General features: G+C 44.5%; 1 protein-coding gene across 2 annotated transcripts in view; it reads right to left on the bottom strand.

Annotated features, from left to right (window-relative positions):
- Positions 1-1625: 1625 nt before the first annotated feature.
- sgcd (sarcoglycan, delta (dystrophin-associated glycoprotein)) overlaps positions 1626-25488 on the bottom strand; it is a 248398-nt gene continuing 224535 nt past the window's right edge. For both annotated transcript variants that reach the window (XM_085995767.1, XM_085995766.1), the window contains exon 8: positions 1626-12944. In XM_085995767.1, the coding sequence (XP_085851893.1) occupies positions 12768-12944 (177 nt within the window). In that variant the 3' untranslated portion in view covers positions 1626-12767. The remainder of the gene's footprint in view (positions 12945-25488) is intronic.

Raw genomic sequence — 25488 nt, 5'->3', positions numbered from 1 at the left:
GTGGTCTTCTCACCAGCTAGCATTCAGCACCCAGAGGTTAGACACATTGACCATGTTCCCTGATCTCCGGCAGTAAGGGTCTTCATCAACCACTGGGGGATATATGTGAACAGTGTGGGGATTTATTGGCCTCTGCTGTTGTCTTCCTGTTGGAGAAAGTGCCTTGCCTGTGCTCAGTGGCTCCTCCAAAAATACCAAGGAATTCAACAGTGAAGCAGTGTCCTACCACTCTGTGTAACATTGTTGTCTTCATATACTCATAATGCAGTCATCGGTATAAGTTTTGATACCACTCCGTCTCCATAACCTGCATGCTTACACCAGTCCTGAATGTAAATCCAAACTACAAGAAGGTGAGAGATATTCATGATGGGGAATGAAATACAATGGGTAGATGTTCATTTTCACCAATTGAATGGTATTCTGGCAGAGTGGATTGTCCACCCGATTTTCATCCAAATCAACGGAATGAAGATCAGGCAGATTCTATAACGGGTGGGCAATCTGGTCTGCCAGATTACCACTCAGGCAGTTCAGATGAAAATCTACTGTAATGTTTTCTAATTTTTGCATCCAGTGTCAGCGTTGACCAACTCCAGATTTGGGTCAGAAACAGCACAAGTGCAGAGAAAATTACCACCTACAATGATTTAATGAGTTTTAAGCTCAACATTAGAAGGTCAACTGAGCCAGAAGCGTTTCCATTCCCTACACTGGCTGTCCTTGTGACCTTCTATGAATGAGACTAACAATCCAATGTCAATTAAGACAGAATTATGGTCAGTGTTATTGTTATTGACACAGGACATGGATTGCCCAAACTTATTTTTGAGAGAAAGATGACACTCATTCCATCAATCAGGGATGGATTCAAAACCAGTTCTCAGAGGTAAAAGTTGAGTCTTTTTGTTGACAATATCACCCTTATCAAAAAGGTTTTGATACAGTGAACTGTCAAATTTGCAGTGGGTTCCTAAAGTGGCATTGTCTATATTTTGTAATTGCTCTGTCTAAATGAGGATTACTTCCATTTCAGATTCAAATATAAAGATCATTGTGTTTTGAGTTGTATGTATTTAAATAGTTTATACTTGCATGCTCAAACAGATGGCTAGATTATCGTCGATATACCAGTTGGTGTTGTGATTACTGAGGTATAACATTGTGGGAAATTATTCTGTAGGTGGGCAGGGAATAAATGCCCACAAAGGCACATTTATTTTCTTGCTGGGATTCCAGGAGAACACTGCTCAGTTGGAGACCTACAACCGCTAGATGCTACTGTCTTTTTTTTAAGTGCCTTTGTATGTCTCCAGTCCCTCACTAGAGGGCTAATAGAAGGAGATGCTTCTATCCTGAAACTTCAATCTTTGCTCACAGGACCCATAAAAAGTTGGAGTGGTGAAGTTCGCCAGCGTTACATTAGAGACCATTGGCCACAGTGTGAGTACTGAGCTCCTGCTGTCAGCTGCACCCTTTCAATGCAACCAGCATGGGTTCAATGTAAATGTGCCTTTGATGACTATTTCTGAAAGCCTTGCTCCACTTCCTCTGCAACATCTAGTGTAAAGCAACATGGACTGAAATTCTAACAAGAAGATAATCAACAGTGAAAAGAGGAAACATTTCAGAGCCTTCATCATTTACATCAGGACAGCTTCAATCACACTTTCAGGATTCTAAACAGTGAGTATAAATATGCTCAGAATACAGTTTACAGGATTGCAGTTCAGATCCCCTAATAGATATAGAAAACTTTTTTCTTTTGTTTTTCTTTTTTACAGAAAGCATAATACAATAAAATACCTGCTTTTCTTATGTATAGCATTATTGCAGTTCATATAAATGTTATCTGTTTGCATAGTGTGCGCAAGGATTTTCTCATTTTGTTTAAAATACTCAAACTCAGAAGAAAAAGTCAAACATTCATCCACACAGTTGATAATCAAAATAATAATCATCATTATAATAGTAACACAAAAACCAATCTGCTTACAGAGCAAAAGTTCAAAGGATTTTGATTATGGATCTAAGTAGAAATGAAATGGGATGAAGCCCAGTCCATCGACCTTGGCTTGTATCTGACGTGTAGAGGCATTATACCCACACCATCAGAGGCATTGTACCCACACCATCAGAGGCATTGTACCCACACCATCAGAGGCATTATACCCACACCATCAGAGGCATTATACCCACACCATCAGAGGCATTGTACCCACACCATCAGAGGCATTGTACCCACACCATCAGAGGCATTGTACCCACACCATCAGAGGCATTATACCCACACCATCAGAGGCATTGTACCCACACCATCAGAGGCATTGTACCCACACCATCAGAGGCATTGTACCCACACCATCAGAGGCATTGTACCCACACCATCAGAGGCATTGTACCCACACCATCAGAGGCATTGTACCCACACCATCAGAGGCATTGTACCCACACCATCAGAGGCATTGTACCCACACCAGCAGAGGCATTGTACCCACACCATCAGAGGCATTGTACCCACACCATCAGAGGCATTGTACCCACACCATCAGAGGCATTGTACCCACACCATCAGAGGCATTGTACCCACACCATCACAGGCATTGTACCCACACCATCAGAGGCATTGTACCCACACCATCACAGGCATTGTACCCACACCATCAGAGGCATTGTACCCACACCATCACAGGCATTGTACCCACACCATCAGAGGCATTGTACCCACACCATCACAGGCATTGTACCCACACCATCAGAGGCATTGTACTCACACCATCACAGGCATTGTACCCACACCATCACAGGCATTGTACCCACACCATCAGAGGCATTGTACCCACACCATCAGAGGCATTGTACCCACACCATCACAGGCATTGTACCCACACCATCAGAGGCATTGTACCCACACCATCAGAGGCATTGTACCCACACCATCAGAGGCATTGTACCCACACCATCAGAGGCATTGTACCCACACCATCAGAGGCATTGTACCCACACCATCAGAGGCATTGTACCCACACCATCCCAGGCATTGTACCCACACCATCAGAGGCATTGTACCCACACCATCAGAGGCATTGTACCCACACCATCAGAGGCATTGTACCCACACCATCAGAGGCATTGTACCCACACCATCACAGGCATTGTACCCACACCATCACAGGCATTGTACCCACACCATCAGAGGCATTGTACCCACACCATCACAGGCATCACGCCTCCCCTGACACATACAGGCACACAATTCTCCCTGATTTCTACAGCCACCATTTCCATGTCGACATTTATAGACATCATATCCATCCTGCCCATGTGCAGTATGCATGCCTGCCCTGACACGGACGAGGGTTACATCCTTCCTGTTACTGAGAAGCTTTTTGCCTTTCCCATCACATGCAATCGTTGCACTTTTTATCTGATTTTTTATTTGTATTGGGTGAATTTTTGTGCTGATCCAGGTGATGAATGTTAGTGCTGGGAACAGACATATTTTTCACTATTGTAGCCAGTGTCAGCATCAAGCATTCTCAGGTGAGTTATAGCATGATTTAGCTGCAAAGCTCAGCTCTCCTTACTCTGACCAAAAATAAGCCTTAAACCCACTCTTAGAAGATGACACAAACATTTCCATTTTCAATACCAGCCATCCTTATTGCATCTGAATGGAGACCAGCAATTCATGCCACATGATGGATTGCTTAGCATACTGTAAATTCATGTAGGATCCTTACAGCCATCGGAACAGAAAGATTTTCATCCTATCAACTAGATTTGAGGCTAGGTCCCAGTGATAAAAGGCAACATCAAAGTAACTCTGCTACTTACTCCTTCAAGCTGTAGCTTTGGAGAGTATGCTGTTTCCCAGATCTATACTTGTACATAAAAATAATACCAGATTGTACCAGAAAATGTATTTAGTTACCAGATTAGAATGGAAATTTTGGCACCAGATGTTAGTTGGTCATTTTGATACCAGTTTATCGCTAATTCTGAATTCGCACCATTTCTGTTGAATTGATGTTTATACACACACCACTCAGTTCAGAGTTTGACTGAAGCACCAAAGGTATTGCAAGGGATTGGATCAATTTTGCACAAAATATGACCTCCCATTACATACTAGGTTGGAGGAAGCGACATCCTAAAACATTGACTTTTTTGTTATTTGTCCCTCTCAGTCTTTCACTTTATCTCTTTTTCTGTGTTCCTGCCTGCATGCAGCCATCCTTCAGCAGGTAAGTCATGAAGATCTGGACTGTGGGCTTATTCATGGTTGCTACAAGTGTTGCTCTGAAGTCTCCCTGATAATTTGTTTTCTTCACTCATCAAGGATGGAAGCCTTCACCACTCTGAGGTGTGACATCAAGTCAAACAGCTCACCAGCTAAAAGCAATGCAGTTCAATTGCTACCTTTACAACAACCGGGCTTTCAGCACTGAAGTCCAATATTCTACTGCTAGAACTACTGAATCCTCTGAGTGGCAATCTGACACACCGCCGCTAAAACTATTGGACCTTATGAATGGAAGTTCAACACTCTTTCATTGGAGCGTCCAAGCTCTCTATAACACTCACTTGATTAGAAAGTAATAATACAGTTGCCTTACACCCTTGATCCAGCCTGGAGGTCCAAGTTTCATTAGCTGGTGTTATTTGTTGAAGTCTGGAAGGTGAGCCTCCAATAAGGATGAACGTATTACTACCATTAAATGTAGCTAACTGAGCTACAATAACAAGAATAAACATAGAAACATAGAAGATAGGAGCAGGAGTAGGCCATTCGGCCCCTCGAGCCTGCTCCGCCATTCAATGAGATCATGGCTGATCATCCAAACTCAGTACCCTGTCCCTGTCTTCTTCTCATATCCCTTGATCCCTTTAGCCTTAAGAAATATATCTAACTCCTTCTTGAATATATTTAATGAATTGGCCTCTACTGCCTTCTGTGGTAGAGAATTCCACAGGTTCACCACTTTCTGGGTGAAGAAATTCCTCCTCATCTCTGTCCTAAATGGCTTACCCCTTATCCTTAGACTGTGACCCCTGGTTCTGGACTCCCCGGCCATCGGGAACATCCTTCCTGCATCTAGTCTGTCCAGTCCTGTTAGAATTTTATAAGTTTCAATTAGATCCCCTCTCATTCTTCTAAACTCCAGCGAGTATAAGCCCAATCGACCCAATCTCTCCTCATACATCATTCCTGCCATCCCAGGTATCAGCCTGGTGAATCTTCGCTGCACTCCCTCCATGGCAAGAACATCCTTCCTCAGATAAGGCGACCAAAACTGCACACAATACTCAAGATGTGGTCTCACCAAGGCCCTGTACAACTGCAGCAAGACATCCTTGTTCCTGTACTCGAACCTCTCGCTACAAAGGCCAACATACCATTTGCCTTCTTAACCGCCTGCTGCACCTGCATGCTTACCTTCAGCGACTGGTGCACAAGGACACCCAGGTCTCGTTGTACTTCCCCTTCTCCCAATCTATTGCCATTCAGATAATAATCTGCCTTCCTGTTTTTGACACCAAAGTGGATAACCTCGCATTTATCCACGTTATATTGCATCTGCCATGCTTCTGCCCAATCACCCAACCTGTCCAAATCATACTGGAGTTTCTCGGCATCCTCCTCACAGCACACACGCCCACCCAGCTTTGTGTCATCTGCAAACTTGGAGATATTACATCTAGTTCCCTCGTCTAGATCATTAATATATATTGTGAATAGCTGGGGTCCTAGGACCGATCCCTGCGGTACCCCACTAGTCGCTGCCTGCCACTCGGAAAAAGACCCGTTTATTCCAACTCTTTGCTTTCTGTCTGCCAACCAGTTCTCTATCCAAGTCAATACCTTGCCCCAATCCCATGTGCCTTAACTTTACATGCTAATCTCTTATGCGGGACCTTATCAAAAGCCTGCTGAAAGTCCAAATACGCCACATCCACTGGTTCTCCCTTATCTATTTTACCAGTTACATCCTCAAAAAATTCCAGTAGATTAGTCAAGCACGATTTACCTTTTGTAAATCCATGTTGACTTTGTCCGATCCTGTCACTGTTTTCCAAGTGCTCTGCTATTATATCTTTTATAATGGACTCTAGCATTTTCCCCACTACCGATGTCTATAATTCCCCGTTTTCTCTCTACCACCTTTTTTGAATAGTGGGGTAACATAAGCTACCCTCCAATCCATGGGTACTGTTCCAGAATACAAGTGTTTCAAGTGGCAGAAACCTTGTCTTAGAGGGTTACAACTTTTTCTCCCCCACTGTCCCCAGATATGGATTGGTGGCACAACTTGCATGAACTTAGCAGGATTCAGTCTGGAACTCAAGTAAGTTTTCATAAAGCAATGAAATTGTTATTATAGACTCATAGGGATGGGGTCTTTAGCTTAGGAGTGAGGTGAATTCTTTTATAGAATTTAACAAAATAAGAAAATAGAAACAAGAAAAATCAATTCAGCCTATCTATATCATCTAATTTTTAGGATCTAAATGGATTATTTTAATCTCTCTCCCTGCTTGGTAGCAGACCAGTATCTCTGTATTTCCTGGGAATCTATTTTTGTTTTGGATGCTTGATCTGATGCAACAATCAATTTGCAAATTGTGAGGAAATTGTATGTTAAGTTTAACTTATTGTTTTCCTAATACATATTTATATACCTGGGTTCACTTTTCCTAGTTCTGCACAACTACCTCACAGAGAACAGATTAAGCTTACTTAGCCTCTCCCGATAGCTCACTGGCAAAGGCTAGGAACCATCTAGCACTTTAATGGGGTTTCTGCTGAGACGAGAGAAACAGTTTATTTCAAGAGATTTGCAATAACAAGGTAATCACTCTACTTGCTTCCGCCATGTTATAGCTTAAGAATTCCTAACGTTGCACCACAACTGATGGTAGTCAAGAGCCATAGTAGTAAGCTGCAAATCCCAGAGCTTCAAAAGTGACCCAGAGGTATTATAATGACCAAAGACCACAGCAGAAATAAATAAGACTGCTCAGCCTGTCAGCCTCTCTATCATTTAACATATGTTCAGGAACTACTCAGGGCAATTTTAATCGTCTGTTTCACTACTAAGCCCGTTATTCCTCTACTCCCTATAGGATGATAAGCCCATCTTTTTGTTTCAGTACATTCATTGAGCTGGGCAACCTTCTATTCCATAAGTGGCAAAGTTACATCTTAAGTTATTTTTGGCTCAAAGTTTCCTCAGGTCATTATTATGTCCTAGTTCTTCTGGTTTTGCGCAGAGAACCACTAAGTCTATTTTTAGAATGCACTACTGCATTTTTGTGTGCCCTGTGTCATTTTTCTAACCAGTGGATGATTGTTCAGCTCATTGCCTGGGAGCTTGGAAACGCATATTCATGTCTCTTGTTTCTCTTTAATTTTTACTTTACTTGAGCACAGTAGAATAAAAATTCTCACTGGCAACACATAAAATAAAAGTAGTTTGATCTCCATTCCCTTGACATCACTCACTGAAGGCTATTGTTTGCTGATGTTAGTTAACATAAAATAATGAAAATTATTACACCCTTAGACCGAAACTGTAACCATGATTGTCTGAAGAGCTGCCATATGTGAGGTGATAGTAAATCGCACAAGTAAGACCCTCACAAGAGCATTATTTTCCACTTCAAGAGCAAAAGTAAAAAAAAACAATCATGTTGCACAGATTTCTATGAATTACTCTGTAACATATGAGGTTGGTCGGTAGGACAGCCACAGAGTGGTAATTGTATGGATTTGCACCCCATAATCCTCCTGTGTTCAGTTCCTGATCTGAGGCAGAATAACTAAGGGGGCGGGGGGGGGGGGGGCGGTGGAGAGGAACAGATGACTAGGCATTTTACCACAGGGAGCAAGGAATAGGGGAAGGGAATATTTCATCTCGATTACTTTCATGCACCTCCTAGTTACAGTCACATAGCACCTTCAAAGATTCTTGGCTGAATAATGGAGCAAAGCCTAAGAGACCTAAAAAGATGTGGTGAAAGAATGAAAAATTTAAATTTATAAAAATAGACACTTGTGTTATGCATTTCAATATAAAACAAAATATATATTTTTTTCTTATTTTAAGGCTGAGAATTGGGAGTAAAGTGCTTCAATATGATATAATGAAGGTAAAAAACTTTTTTTTTAAGTCTTACAGTTCTGGGTCCATATGAATATTTTCAGTTGCCATTCACAAACAATTTACTCTATGTAATCTTACAGGTTTTACTGACTGGATTTCTCTCACAAACAGAAACCACAGATATACTGGTCAGTAAGATCCCATCAGGAAGGAAATCACAACAAGCAAGCCAACAGCATTCAACTGCCAAGCCCAGCGACACCATTAAAGCAAACTCCTCCGCAGTGAGGAGGAGTTAATGAGTAACAGAACTTCTCGGCAGCGCCCTCTTTAGAAAATAGTTAGGGGCTAACAGAAGGTGCTGGAAATGCAGAGATATTAGGAGTGTATCATCAAGTGTAGAGAGGCTTTGCACAACATGGTATGAGATTGCTATTTGCTAATAGAGGGACAAAACATCATCTGGCCCTTAGCTGTAGCATCATTGTAAATGTGTTCCTTTAAAATGTGTTTACAATTTTGATGCTAACACTAAACCGAGGAAACCTTCACAAACAAATTTACAATCTTGCAACACACCAATGACCCTAGAAGAATTCTTACCACAGTGTTTACAGGAGCCTATCTGAGGATTAATGCTGTTCTGTATCTAAACACAATCAGGCAACACCATCTAACAAGTTCCGTAAAAACAGGAGGCACAACTCCAGCAATGAATGATGTATTTTTGCAGAATAAGTCCCCAGGCTTTGATGTTGCACTGAATGAACAGAATGTGAGTACACAGAAAGCAGGATTGAAATATTCACATGCATCAGGTGCCATCAAAGTTTTGGAGGAAAAAAAATCTCCCAGATAGCTCAAACGCAGGAGGAGTAAAAGCCCAAGTACTATCTGTGGCATCCTCCTTATTTGTAAGCGTGGATGGTACCTGTGTGTAGGTTGTGTGTTGATAGGTAAGATTTATTTTTCTGGTGGAACTTGCTACCTCATGGAGCAGATGAGGCGAATAGCATAGATGCATTTAAGGGGAAGCGCGATAAGTACGTGAGGGAGAAAGGAATAGAAGGTTATGCTGATAGGGTTAGATGATGTAGGGTGGGAAGAGGGTTGTGTGGAGCATAAACACTGACATAGATGAGGTGGGCTGAATGGGCTGTTTCTATGCTGTAAATTCTGTGTAATTCTATGGTGCCATTTCACGAACACTTCCATTTGTTGTATTTACAGTAAACATCTATCAAAAAACAGTAATCACACTAAACCATAGTTTTATTTGAGGTGACTGGTGGACCTATTTACTCAGTGTAGGAAGTGATATGGGCTGCCCGCACCAAATGTAGGGTTTAGTTCAGCAAAAGGCTGCGGGATCTTGTGCAAATAATAAATTTTAACTTAAAAAAGGCAACTGGAAATTTTTGACAGTCACAAAAAAAATCAGCCTCAAAGTGCTGTCATCTTTTTTTTTAAAAAAACACAACATTAATCTTTTCAAAATGAACAGGCTTTATTTTCTGCGACCACAAGGTCCGTCTGTTACTGTGAAAATATCAAAGTGTGCACCAGACCGATAATCAGGAGTCCACTAGAAAAGGAAAAAAAATGTTTTTAAAATGCCTGACTCCTGTTCCAGTTTAAATTCTAAAGCTTATCTATGCAGCTAGTGTGATGTTACGCAAGGTAAACTTTTTTGCAGGGGTGGTATGATGTAGAAGCATCTTCAGAACTCTGTGGACATAGTGCTGTGTAGATAATGGCAGGGTCCAGGCTCTTCACACAATGATTATCCAGTCTCAGCTGTACTACTATGCTGGGTACACAAGTCACCTATTTTATCATAAGGGAGAGGGAAAAAAAAACATCAGAGGACAAGTTGGTCTGATCATCCCTAGGAGTTATTCTCATTCAGTGAATTATGGCCAGTTATAGAATAGCATTGGTACAGCCTGCCTGGGGAGAAGAGCCATGGGAGGTTATGATTCTAGAAGGTGAAGAGAGAGAAAGTAATGTGTTTTACAAAAAAGAAATCCCGATAAGTGCAGGCACAATTAAGGGAGGAAAATATTGAAGACTTTGCATTATTCAGGCAATATCTGTTACATGGTTAACAGCCTTCTCTTTGTGTGCGACTGGTATTGACGGGCAAGATGGGAATTCCTGAACACTGACAGCAGCTTAAATTTGTCTTATGCAATGCAGCTTTCTGCCCATGACTTTGGATTAGGCAATATCGTCTGGTTCTTGAGGAAAACTCCAAACATTTTTAAATGATACATGTATTTTTTTTTTAGTCAGACAAGACGCCACTCGTCTGGCCTCACCTCTCGCCCTGCCCCTGAGAGTTTTCCACTGTATTTTGCTCATTTCTCCAAATCCTGTTGCTGTGGACTGCCCCAGCCTTAAACGTGCTGACAGGACAAAAGTCGACACTTTACCAGGCCCTCATGGAGTCACGAAAATAAGCACCATACGATACATGGACTGTGTGGCTGAATTCCCATCAGTCTTTGGTCTGTGACTCTTTCTTACTCTGTAACTCAAAGCCATAAAATAGGTATATAATATATATATATAAAACCCCAAAATATTTTTCTACTGATCTACCACAACACACCAGTACATACACACTAGGAGTGCACCGATTACAGTTCCCTCACAATCAACAGGCTGTAGACTGTAGTCCATTACATCAATAGCTGTAAAATCATTGTCTTTTGTTAATCAGTTTCCTGCAGATTTTCAAACAAAATGTTATTATTTTGCTGTTGATTTTAATCTGGCTATTTATTTCTTAAAAAATGAAATGCCAATGTCGTTAAACAGGCTTTATCATTTTTACTGGCAGTTTCTGTACAGACTCAGTTCTTGGAATAACCTGTTGGAAAAACTCCATTGCTGTACATGCTGATGGCTGTGACAGGTTTGCACCACAGCAGACAACGTATGTCTAGCAGCTTGAATGACTTCAATCAAATTTTTAAAAACTTATCTTTGTTAACTGAGGTAAGAGTCAAAAAGTAAGTAGTGGCAGATGCTATCAGTGACTCAGTGATGTCTTTGCTTTTAAATAATAATTTTAATATTACGCCAGTTTTTCCTCAAATTGCCAATTCTTAAATATCCTGGGATACAGTGGGAATTCATTCATTAATAACTCCATTTACATTATTGAATCATTTACCAGCCTTCAATAAAGAGTTTTATGTAGAAGACACTACCCCAAATACCTATGACTCGGACTCCAATATGCTAACTCATAGAATGCCAGCAGGATTCCCTACCTGGTGAGCCTCTGATCTCACTGAAAGATGGCAAGGGAAGGCCAGCCACTTCACCACAGGTAAATTCACTGCTAGTGGCATGTACCAGAGCAAGCAACTGGCTATTGAACAAGATTTGTGGAAGCCTGGAACCGGACTCCAGGTGATCTGGTCAGCTGGAGGTGATGAGTGGCATTGAGACGAGAGAAGAGGGAGGAAAATAAGAGAAGATACTCCTCTCAATTGATGGTTAAGGATAATATCTGCAGCAGCAACCAAAAAATGCAAAATGAATATTTTGGGGGTGAAAAATTAAAATGAGCCTTTAACTTTTTTTTCACATACTGCAATATTGATCAAGTTACAATAAGAAAGATCTTGCATTTATGTAACTTCTTATCACTTCTCTCAAAAGCACTTCACATACAATGAATTATTTTGAAGTGTTGTCACTATTGTTATGTGTAAAAACGTGGAAGTTGTCTTGCGTACAGCACTGAGATGAATAACCAGTTAATGTAATTGTTTTTTTTGTTGGTGGTGTTGGTTGAGGGATGCTCATGTCTTCGAATAGTGCTGTGGGTTCTTTTACGTCCACAAGAGCAGACAGAGGGTGTCTTTAATATCTCATCAAAAGAATGGCATCTCTGACAATGCAGTACTCCCACAGTACTTTATTGAAATGTTGGCCTAGATTAATTCAACAAACTTTCGAAAAAAGAAAACTGAATTAAAAAGTGAAGAATTTATTAATAGATCAACATTTAACGATGTTAGGTTTTAAATAAAAACAGAATAACTGGGGTACATTGGTAATGTACCACAAAAAATCCCTCAAAACGGGATTATTGCGATTACTGACACCCACCAGCACACCACCTTGTGGCTCTACCTTAAAGGTAGAAAATAAATGAGCTGTATCTTGCCCTGTCATCTGCTAAGCCATCTCCTTTCCTTCCTAATATACTCAATCGAAACTTCTACAGTCCATAACCTGATGATTATTGGGTTCAACTTCAGTACTGGGTTTTGATCAGCTTACACGTTTTGTAATCTTTGCACTCCCAATTACACACATGAAACTTAAAAATAATGTGCTTTCCTTGCTGAGTGCATTCAGTTAAGGCAAAGGCATACTTTTTGTTTTTCTCCCTCTTTGAACAGAGATGTTATAGGAACATGTCTCAGTATAAACGATTTTTGTTTCATTTGTATCCCCTATACTGAAACAGCATTTTGAACAGGGTTTGAAGACAGTCAGCACAAAGAGGCCTTTTCCACGGTGTCCAGCAGGCTGACGCCATGCAGCTATGGCCACCCACAACCATCCAAATTCGATAGGCCTGAACGCTGCTGGCAAGGCCTGTGGATTTTGTCCCTGTGTAACTTTTTCTTTCCTTTATAGGCAGACACTGCTGTTTATCTGACACGTGGAGCCCACCCCTGCTCGTGAAAGAAAGAGTTTTCCATTCGGGCAGACGCACACCTCAAAGACATTTTGTCGAGCGGATGGTGAGGAAGTGTATGAACCCACAGGTAGTCTGGGTAATTTTATTTTTCTGGCTTCCAAACTGATCTGAAAGAGAAAAAAAATCACAGAAAATGAGGATTTGTACAAAAAAAATGGCAACGTTGTCACCATCGAACAATTCATGAGAGAATCTCAGTCTTAGAACATATTCTGAAAATCAAGCAGTTACAAAGAACTATGGTCAACGGCAATGTCTTTTTGTTTTACTCATCCATTTTGTGCAAACAGGTAATGACGTTTGGCTTGGGTTACTGCACTCAATAAAATGAGAGTGTAACATGAGTATCGTTTAAAAGTTATTTTAGCGGATAATAAGAAAAGAAATAACTTGCATATCTATAACCTTCTATCCTCAGGATGTCCCAAAGCATTTTATAACCAATGAATTACTTTGGAAGTGCAGTCACTGCTGTTAATGTAGAGAAACACGGCAGCCAAATTGTGCACAGCATGGTCCCACAAACAAAAGGAATGAATGACCAATAAACCTCATTTTTGGTGATAGTAGTTAAGCCAAGAAGATTGGCCAGGATACTAGGAAAACTCCCCTGCTCCTCTTCAAATCATGGAATCTTTCACATCCATCTGAACAGGCAGATGCAGCCTTGATTTAATGTCTCATCTGAAAGACGGTGGCATAGTGGTTAGCACTGTTGCCTCACAGCGCCAGGGACCCGGGTTCAAATCCGGCCTCGGGTGACTGTCTGTGTGGAGTTTGCACATTCTCCCCGTGTTTGCGTGGGTTTCCTCCGGGTGCTCCGGTTTCCTCCCACAGTCCAAAGGTGTGCGGGTTAGGTTGATTGGCCATGATAAAAATTGGCCCTTAGTGTTAGGGGGGATTAAATACGTGGGGTTACGGGGTTACGGGGATAGGGCTTGGGTGGGATGGCTGTCGGTGTAGGGACCGGGTGCTAGGGTTTGGATGATCAGCCATGATCTCGTTGAATGGCGGAGCAGGCTCGAAGGGCCGAATGGCCTACTCCTGCTCCTATCTTCTATGTATTACCTCTGGCAATGCACCTCCTTCAGTACTGCACTGAAATATTAGCCAAGATTATGTGCTCACGCGGGGTTTAAACCTGCAACCTTCTGATTCAGAGATTCAATAAGATAATACCAGGGATTTAAAGGCTTTAATAATGAAGAGAGACTAGAGAAACAGGGGCACTTTTCATAAGAACAAAGAACATTAAGAAAAGATCTGATAGAGATGTTCAAAATTATGAAAGATTTTGATATGGTAAATAGGAAGATACTATTTTCACAGGTCAGTGATTCAGTAACTAGAGGGGATAAATTTAAGATCATTACCAAAAGAATTGAAGGGAAAGGTTAGGATATTTTGTTTTATTCAACTTTATGGATTTCTAGCACATGGCGCTTTGATTGCATTTAGAGTGATACACACAAAATAGATCACATTTCTAAATGCAACTAACTAAGACTTGACAGATAACATCACAAGTCTGTGTGTTGGCAGGGAGCATTGTCTGTTGGCAGTGCAGATTGAAAAGTGACCACCTACTGCTATGGTTTATTGACCATCAAAAGTAATGGTCGGAAAATTGATACCAATATATGTTTGGTGTGAAGTAGTTTGTCTTTAAGATATAAGTAGTCAATCTCCCATGGCATTGCACATGGGGAGTCAAGACCAAGTACAGTATTCAGGTCAAGCAGGGTTAGAGGACGGGGGATAACTGGATTCAGACGGGGGAGTGGGTAGATGGCAGGAGGAGGAGCAGGGGAGAGAGAAATGGAGAGGAAGAAATGGAGTGAGGAGAGGGGAGGGGGATGATGGGGTGGGGCAGGTGGACAGGGAGAAGGAGAGGGGAGGGGAAGAGGAGGAGAGAGAGATGGACAACAGGGAGGGGGTGGGGATGGGAGGAAGAAGAAAAAAGTTGAGGATAGGAGAAGATAGGGAATCGAGGGATATGGGAGAGGTAGAGAGGGAGTGGCAAAAAGGATGGGGAGAGGAGGAAGCATGGAGGTGGACAGGGGAGAGTCAGGGAATTGAGAGGGAGGTGGGGAGGAGAAAGAGGCCAGGGGAGGATTAGGAGTGGAGGATATTTGGATGATTAAGGATTGAGAAGAGGGTTATAGTGAGCCAGTAACACTGTCACTGCTTAGTGGGGAAGGGATTGGAGTTGGTCACGATCGATTCCCTTACTCATGCGGGGGGGGGCGCTGGTGTGGGAGGACAGGGGAGGATGAGCAGGGCTAAATTGCTGCTCAGTGGGTAAAGAGGTAGATGAGTCATTACATAGGATTACATAGGATATACGGCACAGGAACAGGCCTTTCAGCCCAACCAGTCCATGCCGGTGTTTATGCTCCACTCGAGCCTCCTCCCGTCTTTCCTCATCTAATTCTGACAGCATAACCCTCTATTCCCTTCTCCCTCATATGCTTATCTAGCCTCCCCTTAAATGCATCTATAATATTTGCCTCAACTACTCCCTGTGGTGGCGAGTTCCACATTCTCACCAATCTGGTTAAAGAAGTTTCTTCTGAATTCCCTATTTGATTTCCTGGTGACTCTCTTATATTGATGGCCTCTAGTTATGCTCTTCCCTACAAGTGGAAACACTGGCCGCGATTTTGCGAGTGCTCAGCGGACGGGATGGGTGGCTGGTCAGCTGTGAAATTTAAAATGATTGACAGCGGGTCGGGAACGTTCTCCAAGTCGGGAACGGACCCGCTTCCTTCAATTGACTGGGAACCTCGCTGGGCGGGCTTAACAAGCCCAATCAGGGGAAAGTCATGTCGGAGACCAGTATGGAGCCAGCAGCAGGGCCACAACCCATCACCAACATCGCCCGCCGAGCTAGGTTAAATCGCGGTGACTCTCTCTGTATCCATTCTATCAAAACCTTTTATAATTTTAAAGACCTCTATTAAGTCACCCCTCAGCCTTCTTTTTTCAAGCGAAAAAAGACCCAGCCTGTTCATCCTTTCCTCGCATTTCTGGTACCATCCTTGTAAATCTTCTCTGCACCCTCCCCAGTGCCTCTATATCCTTTTTATAATATGGCGACCAGAATTGTACGTAATACTCCAAGGTTCTAACCAAGGCTCAATACAAGTTTAGCATAACTTCCCTACTTTTCAATTCTATCCCTCTAGAATTAAGCCCTAGTGCCTGGTTTGCATTTTTATGGCCTTGTTAACCTGTGTTGCTACTTTTAGTGATTTGTGTATTTGTACTCCACGATCCCTTTGTTCCTCTACCCCGCCTAGACTCGCACCCTCCAAGTGATGTGACCTCCCTATTCTTCCTACCAAAATGTAATGCCTCACATTTATCTGTGTTGAATTTCATTTGCCAATTTTATGTCCATTCTGCAAGTTTATTAATGTCTTCCTGTAATTTGTTGCAGCCCTCCCCCCAATTTGGTGTCATCCGCAAATTTAGAAATTGTGAAAATTTAGAAAAAGTCGAGATGATTCGGGGATGGAGTGGGGGGTGGCAAGGGCAGTGGGGCAGAGCTGGTCATTGTGGGGAAAATTGAGAATAGCCACAGGCTATAATACTGCTCAGTGCTCTATGGGAGGAAAGAGGTTGCAAGGGCCTAAGTTTATCTGTGTGGGGAGGGTTCCAGTTCAAGATGCAGTCGTGGGAGAGGTGCAGGGACAGAGCTGAGGATCAGTGGGAGGTGCTGCACTAAAATGAGAGCACAGAGGCACAGACTAACCATGGAATTAAAAAAAGAACTAGAAAGAACCAGACACAGAACAATCTATAAAGGATGAGAGAGTCCCATGGAAAGAGAAAAGAGAATAGAGTCTTTGAAAGTGACTGAGGTGAAAGATGAACTCTAAGACCTGGAGCCTTTGCCTATTTTCCCAATTGTCTGTTGTTTACTCCCTTCCAGTTTTTTGTTCCAGCTGTTACCATCATGTCTCTTACTTTGAATCAATTACTCATTATATAACTGCATGTTCTACTATTGTGACCTTTTGCCTTTGTATCCTTTTGACATCATTCACTACATCTCGTCAAGCAGTAGTTTTCACTCCAGCTCAAAGTTTCAATGGCTTGGCATGCTATCCCATGCAGGCGGATAGACAAGTCACAATTCCTCTGTTTGAAGGCGGTGGCTGAAAACTACCTTGTCTTCAATGTGATGATGTCAGTGCTCTCCTCTCTGCTCTCTCCCCATAATGCATTCTTCACCTGATCAAGCCTCCATTTTCCAAGATAATCAATTATTGCTCCAGCTCAGAAAATCATAACAAACAAGCTCATTAGTCTTCTGTCATTATGCTTCTATGTGCATGCATGGCTGCACTCATTGGGGTAGATCTTGACGTTGCGCGATAGTGTAAAATGGGTGGTAGTGAGTCGGCAGCCCGTTCTACATCTCTCCCAGTTTTTATTTTCATTTCCATTGAAGGCATCCATTTTACATTATCATGCAAAGTCCAGATCTACCCCAATGAGTCTTGGGTTTGACTTTCAGCCACTTTTGTAGGGAAAAAAAGAATTATAAGGTGAATTCCTGCCATTTTACCCTTTTACTGCTTCTATATTTCTTCAAATCAATATCCAATGTAATTATCTCACTCAAGAAAACAAAAGAGTTGCACATCTGACAATGGAGCCTGAAACCATGGAAGAAATCATGGTAAATAGACCCCTGGAGATTTGAATTTACTGAACAGGCAAGAATGAGATTGACTGAGTGCCAGAAGGTTGGCGTTCAGTTCTAACAATGTCATCCGATTTAAATCTGAAGAGGACATGGAAGAGAACTTTAAAAAGTGACAGAAATTCCACTGAAACTGCGCCCTCAGAAATTGTTATAATTACAGTTTAGGAACTCTGACTTATACACATAACCTTTATTTACTGAGAGAGTACAATGTATTTATTAATACTGAAAGTATTGTGCATTATAACAAATGTGAATACTGTACAATTATTAAGGCTGAGAGCACTAGCCATTTATTCACTGAAAGCACTGTGCATTTTTTACCTGTGGGGGTATTGTGCATTTATTAACTGAGAATACTGAACATTTTATTAACTGTGATTACTGTTCATTTATTAATTGAGAGAGTACTGTGCATTTATTGTGAACTATCAGAGTACTGTGCATTTTATTAACTGTGAGAATACTGTGGATTTATTACCTGAGAGAGTACAGTGGATTTTATTAACTGTGAGAGTATTACACATCTTATAAATGCAGAAAGTGTTGTGCATTAGAAACATAGAAGATAGGAGCAGGAGTAGGCCATTCGGCCCCTCGAGCCTGCTCTGCCATTCAATGCGATCATGGCTGATCATCCAAACTCAGTACCCTTGCCTTCTCCTCATATCCCTTGACCCCTTTAGCCTTAAGAAATATATCTAACTTCTTCTTGAATATATTTAATGAATTGGCCTCAACTGCCTTCTGTGGTAGAGAATTCCACAGGTTCACCACTCTCTGGGTAAAGAAATTCCTCCTCATCTCTGTCCTAAATGGCTTACCCCTTATCCTTAGACTGTGACCCCTGGTTCTGGACTCCCCCGCCATCGGGAACATCCTTCCTGCATCTGGTCTGTCTAGTCCTGTTAGAATTGATTGTGAATGTGTATATTTATGAACATAGAGGGTACACATTTATAAACTGTGTCAGTACTATGCATTTTATTAACTGCAAGATCATTGTACATTTTACAAATGTGGACGTTAATTAGGGTAGATAAGGATAATGAAGTAGACATAATATTTTTGGATTTCCAAAAAACCTTCGATAAGGTACTGCATAGTAGACTCATGACTAAGGTCAGAACATGTGGAGTTGGGAATCGGAAGCACAATTTCCAAATTTGTGGATGACACCTAATACAGAGCAGGACTGTGATACAATACAGGAAGACATTAATAAACTTACAGAATGGCATGTAATTGGCAAATGAACATCAATATAGGCAAGTGTGAGGTAGTACATTTTGGTAGGAAGAATAAGGAGGCCACGTACTCCTTGGAAAATAAGGGGGGAAAATTCAGTATCGCCCCATTTGGGGCGCCATTATTGGCTGTGCGCAAAGTTTAGCGCCTGGCGCTAATTATCGCCTCCGATGGCAAACTTGGCTTTTATCGCCCCTGGAGGTGATTGGAGCGCTAAATCAGGCGTTTCACACCTGTCTTAAGGAGCAAAGGCCGAGGAGCGAGGCGCTACCTCAGAGCGCTGGCAAAGCAAGGAAGGGCAAATCAAAATGAACCTGCAAAGTGCTGCTCAGTACCCAAAACTCCTTCACACAGCGTTGAATCTCTCCAGAAGTCTCTCTCTCTCTCAGAATGCGTGGTGCAAAAATGTCACCAACAAAAAAAGGCAGGAAGCGGTCGCCTTTAAATAGCGCTCCCCCAGTCCCTTTCTGACTGCAAAACGCTCCCCTCAACCTGTTGTTGCTAGCGGCAAGCGGTAAGGCAGGGGGCGCCACTCAATATCCAGTCTGGGGCGCTACCGGGGCGTTGCGCACTCGACTGACGTCATGATCTGCCGGTGCAGGAGATCGTGGCAGTAGTGTTTAGCACCGCCGCAAAATGTCTTGTTAATTTCGCGAGCGGCGCGTCCAGGCGCTAGCTGCTTTGTGCCCCATTAGCGCCCTCTTAAGGCGCAAACAACTGAATTTTTCCCCCTAAGTGTCTAAGTGGGGTAGAGGAACAGAGGGATCTGAGGGTACCGATGTGAAAAGTCGCGACACAGGTTACTAAAACCATAAACAAAGCAAACAAAGCACTGTGGTTAATTTCTAGAGGGATAGAATTGAAAAGCAGAGAAGTTGTGTTAATCTTGTACAGAACCTTGATTAGACGACACTTGGAGCATTGTGAACAGTTCTGGTCTCCATATTATAAAAAAGGACATAGACACACTGGCGAAGGTATAAAGAAGATTTACTAGAGTGATTACAGAACTGAGAGTTTATACCTATCAGACGAGATTGAACCGGCTGGGGCTCTTTTCTCTAGAAAAGGGAAGACTGAAGGGTAACAGTCGTGTGGTGAGGAAGGATGAATCAGATCCAAGAATCATTCCACAACAAGCTTAGGAAACAAGCATTACACGCCCACAGCAAAAACTAAAAACTTAAGTTGAAATAATTCTAACCATTTTAAAAAATCATATTTGAAAGTTTAACTGAATAAGACGAAATAATCATAATTTTTTTTTAAATTGAGGTTCTAACTGAAATGTTACATTGAAGACCTCGGTTTGGCCCTTGTGACTCAATTTATGATCAGCCCAGTCAGAGATGTCAGTTGCTGAGGCCTACTTAATTCCAATTTTTAAAATATTTTCTCTGCGCTATCAATGCTGCAAAACATCATATGGGCCCAGAAATTCAGGTCCCAACACGTGAGTACACACGGGGTACTCACGCGTAGGCCCAACGAAAGTGCCGGTTTCATGCAAGCACTGTGCATGCGCGGGAAACCAACACTTCCATTCCCCTGAAAGAAGGGGTTCAGAAATCGAACGCGTGCGCCGGAGAGGCAGCACGTGCGCATCGAACTTACGGTTTTTTTGCAGGTTTTTCTGGGAGGGTAACTCTCCAGCAGTTGCACTTTTAAAAAGCAGGTGCAAGGCCTGCTTTTAACAAGGTAAGTGGTGAATTAATTAAAATTAAAACATTTTTTCCACAGGTTTATTATTTTTAAATACTTTAAAGAAAGGTAAGTTTATTTTTAGCCCCGTTAGAAAATGTAATTCATTTTTTCAAAAATTTAAATTATTGTTTAAAATAGTTATTTCATGTAATTTATAGTTTAGTTTAAAAATGTGATTTAAAATTTTTTTTTGGAGGTTTTAGTGATGTTTTGGGGCTTATAGTATTTATAGGTTTGACAGGTCTGTCAAACTTATGAATGAAGCATTCCCTGCTACCATTGGCTCTCCATGGCCCACATGGTCCCAGGGGACGCATCAAACTAACTGCGCCCCTGGGATACGCAAGCACTGCGCGCCGGCAGTTGGAGGAGGCCCAGGATCGGAATGCCACGCGGGCCCACAGCTCAACGGCCGTCCCGCTAGGTAAGTGCAGGTCGGGGGCTTGCACCCGTGGGAAGCCCCCAACCCGAATTTCTGGGCCATTGTTTTTTTAGAGTTTCCTGATGTCACCTAGCTTCTCCACTCATAAAATCTGCTAACCTGTTAATTCTCCCTGGAACCTTCTGTGGTGCAAAACAAACAGAAATTAAGCTGCCACTGTACTGGCCGCGCTAGACGTTGATGCGCTATCAATCACTCAAAAGACTGAGGTTAAGCGAGTAACTAACAGGCTTTTATTAACAAGAGAATGAAGGTGTGCCTCGAGTGGTCGACCAGTCCAGAATACAGAGGGACTGTGGAGCAGTCACCTTTATACCTGGACTCGTGGGAGGAGTCAGCCGAGGCATGTACAGACATGTACACAGTGGAATACAAACAGTGGTTTACCACATTCACCCCTTGTTTAAAAATGAGTCCGGCGGGGTGAAGTATATTAAAAGTTTGTGTATTGGAGTCTCTCCAGAGGTCTTGTCTGCCGCTGTGATCGACGTGGCGACGGCAGGGGTAGTGAAGCTTCCGGCGTCGAGTCCCGCGTAGGCTGGGGCACTGGTGTGTAGTCCTCGTGGGTGTCGAGCGGGTCGCGGGGCCCAGGCGTGCCGTCTGCTGGGGTTGGATATTGGATCGTGGGGGGTGGTGGTAGTGGGTAGTGGGTTACTGGGGCCCCCAAGGGTGCGAGGTCTCGTATGGAGACTGTGTCCTCCCGCCCGTCCGGGTACGCAATGTAAGCATACTGGGGGTTGGTGTGGAGGAGGTCGACCCTCTCGACCAGGGGGTCTGTTTTATGGGTCCTCACGTGTCTTCTCAGTAGGACCGGCCCTGGGGACGTCAGCCATGGTGGTAGCGATGTCCCCGATGTGGACTTCCTTGGGAAGACAAACATTTTCTCATGAGGGGTGGCGTTAGTGGCAGTGCAGAGCAGTGACCGAATACAGTGGAGTGCATCGGGGAGCGCATCCTGCCAGCGGGAGGTTGGAAGGTCCCTAGACTTTAAGGCTAGCAGGGCGGCCTTCCAAACTGTCGCATTCTCTCTTTCCACCTGTCCGTTCCCCCGGGGGTTGTAACTGGTGGTCCTGCTTGTGGCAATACCCCTAGCGAGCAGGTACTGGCGGAGTTTGTCGCTCATAAACGATGAGCCCCGGTCGCTATGGATATAGCTGGGGAAACCGAACAGGGTGAAGAGGTCGTTCAGACATTTAATGACTGTGGCACTGGTCATGTCCGGGCAGGGGATGGCGAACGGGAAACGGGAGTACTCATCAATAATGTTGAGGAAGTACACATTGCGGTCGGAGGAGGGGAGAGGCCCTTTAAAATCAACGCTCAGGCGCTCGAAGGGGCGAGTGGCTTTTATCAGGTGAGCCCTGTCTGGTCTATAAAAGTGCGGTTTGCACTCAGCGCAGACTTGGCAGTTCCTGGTCATGGTCCTGACCTCCTCAATGGAGTAAGGCAGGTTGCGGGCCTTGATGAAGTGGAAGAACCTGGTGACCCCCGGGTGGCAGAGGTCATTGTGGAGGGCCCGCAGTCTATCGATCTGCGCGCTGGCGCAGGTGCCACGCGATAGAGCATCCGGGGGTTCATTGAGCTTCCCGGGCCGGTACAAGATCTCGTAATTGTAGGTGGAAAGTTCGATTCTCCACCTCAAGATCTTGTCGTTTTTGATTTTGCCCCTCTGCTTGTTGTTAAACATAAAAGCAACTGAACGCTGGTCAGTGAGCAGGGTAAATCGTTTTCCGGCCAGGTAGTGCCTCCAATGACGCACAGCCTCCACAATAGCCTGGGCCTCCTTCTCAACAGCGGAGTGTCTGGTCTCCGGGCCCTGGAGGGTTCGTGAAAAGGCCACGGGTCTCCCCGCCTGATTGAGGGTAGCGGCCAGGGCAAAGTCGGACGCGTCGCTTTCCACCTGGAAGGGGATGGATTCGTCCACTGCGTGCATGGTGGCTTTGGCAATCAAATCAAATCAAATCAAATCAACTTTTATTGTCATTGTTAGTGCACAAGTGCAGTACAACGAAATGTACGCTTGCGGCTCCCGAGAGTGTACAATTTGGATTAGGACACTTAAACATTTCAACATACATTTGTGCATATATATTAGCATAAATATGACCATAATAAAGTGCATCGGCAGATGTGCAGGCTTTAGTGTTTATTTGTGGAGTTCAGTAGGATGACAGCCCTGGGAAAGAAGCTGTTCCTAAATCTGGTCGTACGGGTGCGAATGCATCTGTAGCGTCTTCCAGATGGTAGGAGGGCAAACAGACTGTGGCTGGGGTGGGTAGGGTCTTTGATGATGGACCGTGCCCTCCGTAGGCAGCGTTTCTGATATATATGTTCTATGGTCGGTAGCCGGGTGCCGGTAATGCATTGGGCAGTTTTGACTACCCGCTGCAGGGCTTTCCGGTCATGGTAGCTACAGCTGCCGTACCATACCGTGATACAGTTTGTCAGGATGCTCTCTATAGTGCAGTGGTAGCAGTTAGAGAGGATCAGGGGTGACAGATTACATCCCTTCAGCCTCCTCAAGAAATATAGGCGCTGCTGGGCCTTCTTCACCAGAGAGGAGGTGTTGAGGGACCAGGAGAGGTCTTCCTTGATACGGTGGAAGGCTAAGCGGGCCTCTGCCGTCAAGGGAAAAGAGGTGGACTTGATCAGCGGACGGGCCTTGTCCGCATAGTAGGGGACCCACTGGGCGTAATAGGAGAAAAACCCTAGGCACCTCTTCAGGGCCTTGAGGCAGTGGGGCTGTGGGAGTTCCATAAGGGGACGCATCCGGCCAGGGTCGGGACCGATGACTCCGTGTTCCACAACACAGCCAAGGATGGCGAGGCGGGTTGTGCGGAATATGCACTTCTCCTTGTTATACGTCAGGTTCAGGAGTTGGGCGGTGCAGAGGAATTTTTCGAGGTTTGCGTCATGGTCCTGCAAGACATGGCCGCAGATGGTCACATTGTCCAGATATGGGAAAGTGGCCTGCAACGCATTTTCATCGACCATCCGGTCCATCTCCCTTTGGAAGACGGAGACCCCGTTGGTGACACCAAAGGGAACCCTAAGGAAGTGATAGAGGCGGCCGTTTGCCTCAAAGGCAGTATACTGGCGGTCCTCAGGGCGGATAGGGAGCTGGTGGTACGCTGATTTCAGGTCAATGGTCGAGAAGACGCGGTACTGCGCGATCTGGTTGACCATATCAGCTATGCGGGGGAGTGGGTAAGCGTCCAGCAGGGTGTAGCGATTTATTGTCTGGCTGTAGTCGATGACCAGGCGCTGCTTCTCGCCGGTCTTAACGACCACAACCTGGGCTCGCCAGGGGCTGGTGCTGCCCTCAATAATCCCCTCCTTCAGGAGCCGCTCCACTTCGGTTTTAATGAAAACCCTGTCCCCGGCACTGTATCGCCTGCTCTTTGTGGCGATGGGCTTATAGTCGGGGGCGAGGTTAGCAAACAGTGGGGGGGGGGGTGACTCTGAGTGTGGAGAGGTTGCACCTGGTGCGCGGCGGGCAATTTGGAAGCTGCTGGCTGTGGCCTGTGAGTGGGGGGAGGGGTCCACCGTACGCCATCGTAACACTTTTAAGGTGGCACTGAAAATCTAACCCCAGTAGGACGGCAGCGCAGAGGTGGGGCAGGACCAGAAGTTAAAAATTATCGTACACAGTCCCGTCTACTAAGAGTGTCACCACGCAGTAGCCGCCAATGTCCGCCGACTGGGACTCGGAGGCCATAGAAATCCGCTGGTGCACAGGCAGGACTGGGAGAGAGCAACGCCGCACCGTGTCGGGGTGGATGAAGCTCTCCGTGCTCCCAGAGTCAAAAAGGCAGATTGTTTCGTGACCATTTACCTTAATGTCCATTGTGGACCGGGCCAGTTGGTGCGGTCTCGCTTGGTCCAGCGTAACGGAGGCCAGCGTAGGGGTCGGTGTGTCGTTGCGGGTATCAGATGAGGCGGTGTTGGGGGCCAAGATGGCGGCTGGCGTCCAAGATGGCGGCGTCCATGATCCCCATGTGGCTGGAGGCGTCCAAAATGGCTGCTGTTCCGGTGGTTCGCACATGGCTGGGGAGGCCCAAGATGGCGGCCCGCACGCGGCGCTGCTGGGGTTCGGGGTGGCTTTGGCCCTGCAGACGCTGGCGTAGTGTCCCTTCTTCCCGCAGCCCGAGCAGATCGCATTTTTCGCCGAGCAGCGCGCTCTGGGGTGTTTGGCCTGGCCACAGAAGTAGCATTTCTGGCCTTGGGACACTGCTGCGGTAGTTGGGCCGTTGCTGGGATGTGGCTGGGGTGGCACGGCGCTATGAGACGGTCCTACCGTGTCCCAGGCTGTCGTTCCCCGCGGCGTCCACGGTGCAGAGGAGTAGGCATCCATGCCCCGGTAGGCTGCGTCCAATGATAGTGCGAGTTCAGAGGCCTTGTTGAGGTCGAGGTCACTCTGCTCCAACAGTCGCTGTCGGGTGTAATTGGACCTGTGGCCCGCCACAAAAGCGTCCCGGATAAGTTCCTCTGTGTACATGGCGGCCTTTACATCCTTACAACCACAGGCCCGGCCAAGCAC

The sequence above is a fragment of the Somniosus microcephalus genome, chromosome 8 (genome assembly GCF_052327205.1).
Source record: "Somniosus microcephalus isolate GS21.2 chromosome 8, FLI_Smic_1.0, whole genome shotgun sequence".
Taxonomy (NCBI): Eukaryota; Metazoa; Chordata; class Chondrichthyes; order Squaliformes; family Somniosidae; genus Somniosus; species Somniosus microcephalus.
The sequence above is the reverse complement of the archived record's forward strand: the minus strand, read 5'-3'. Positions and strand labels throughout refer to the sequence as shown.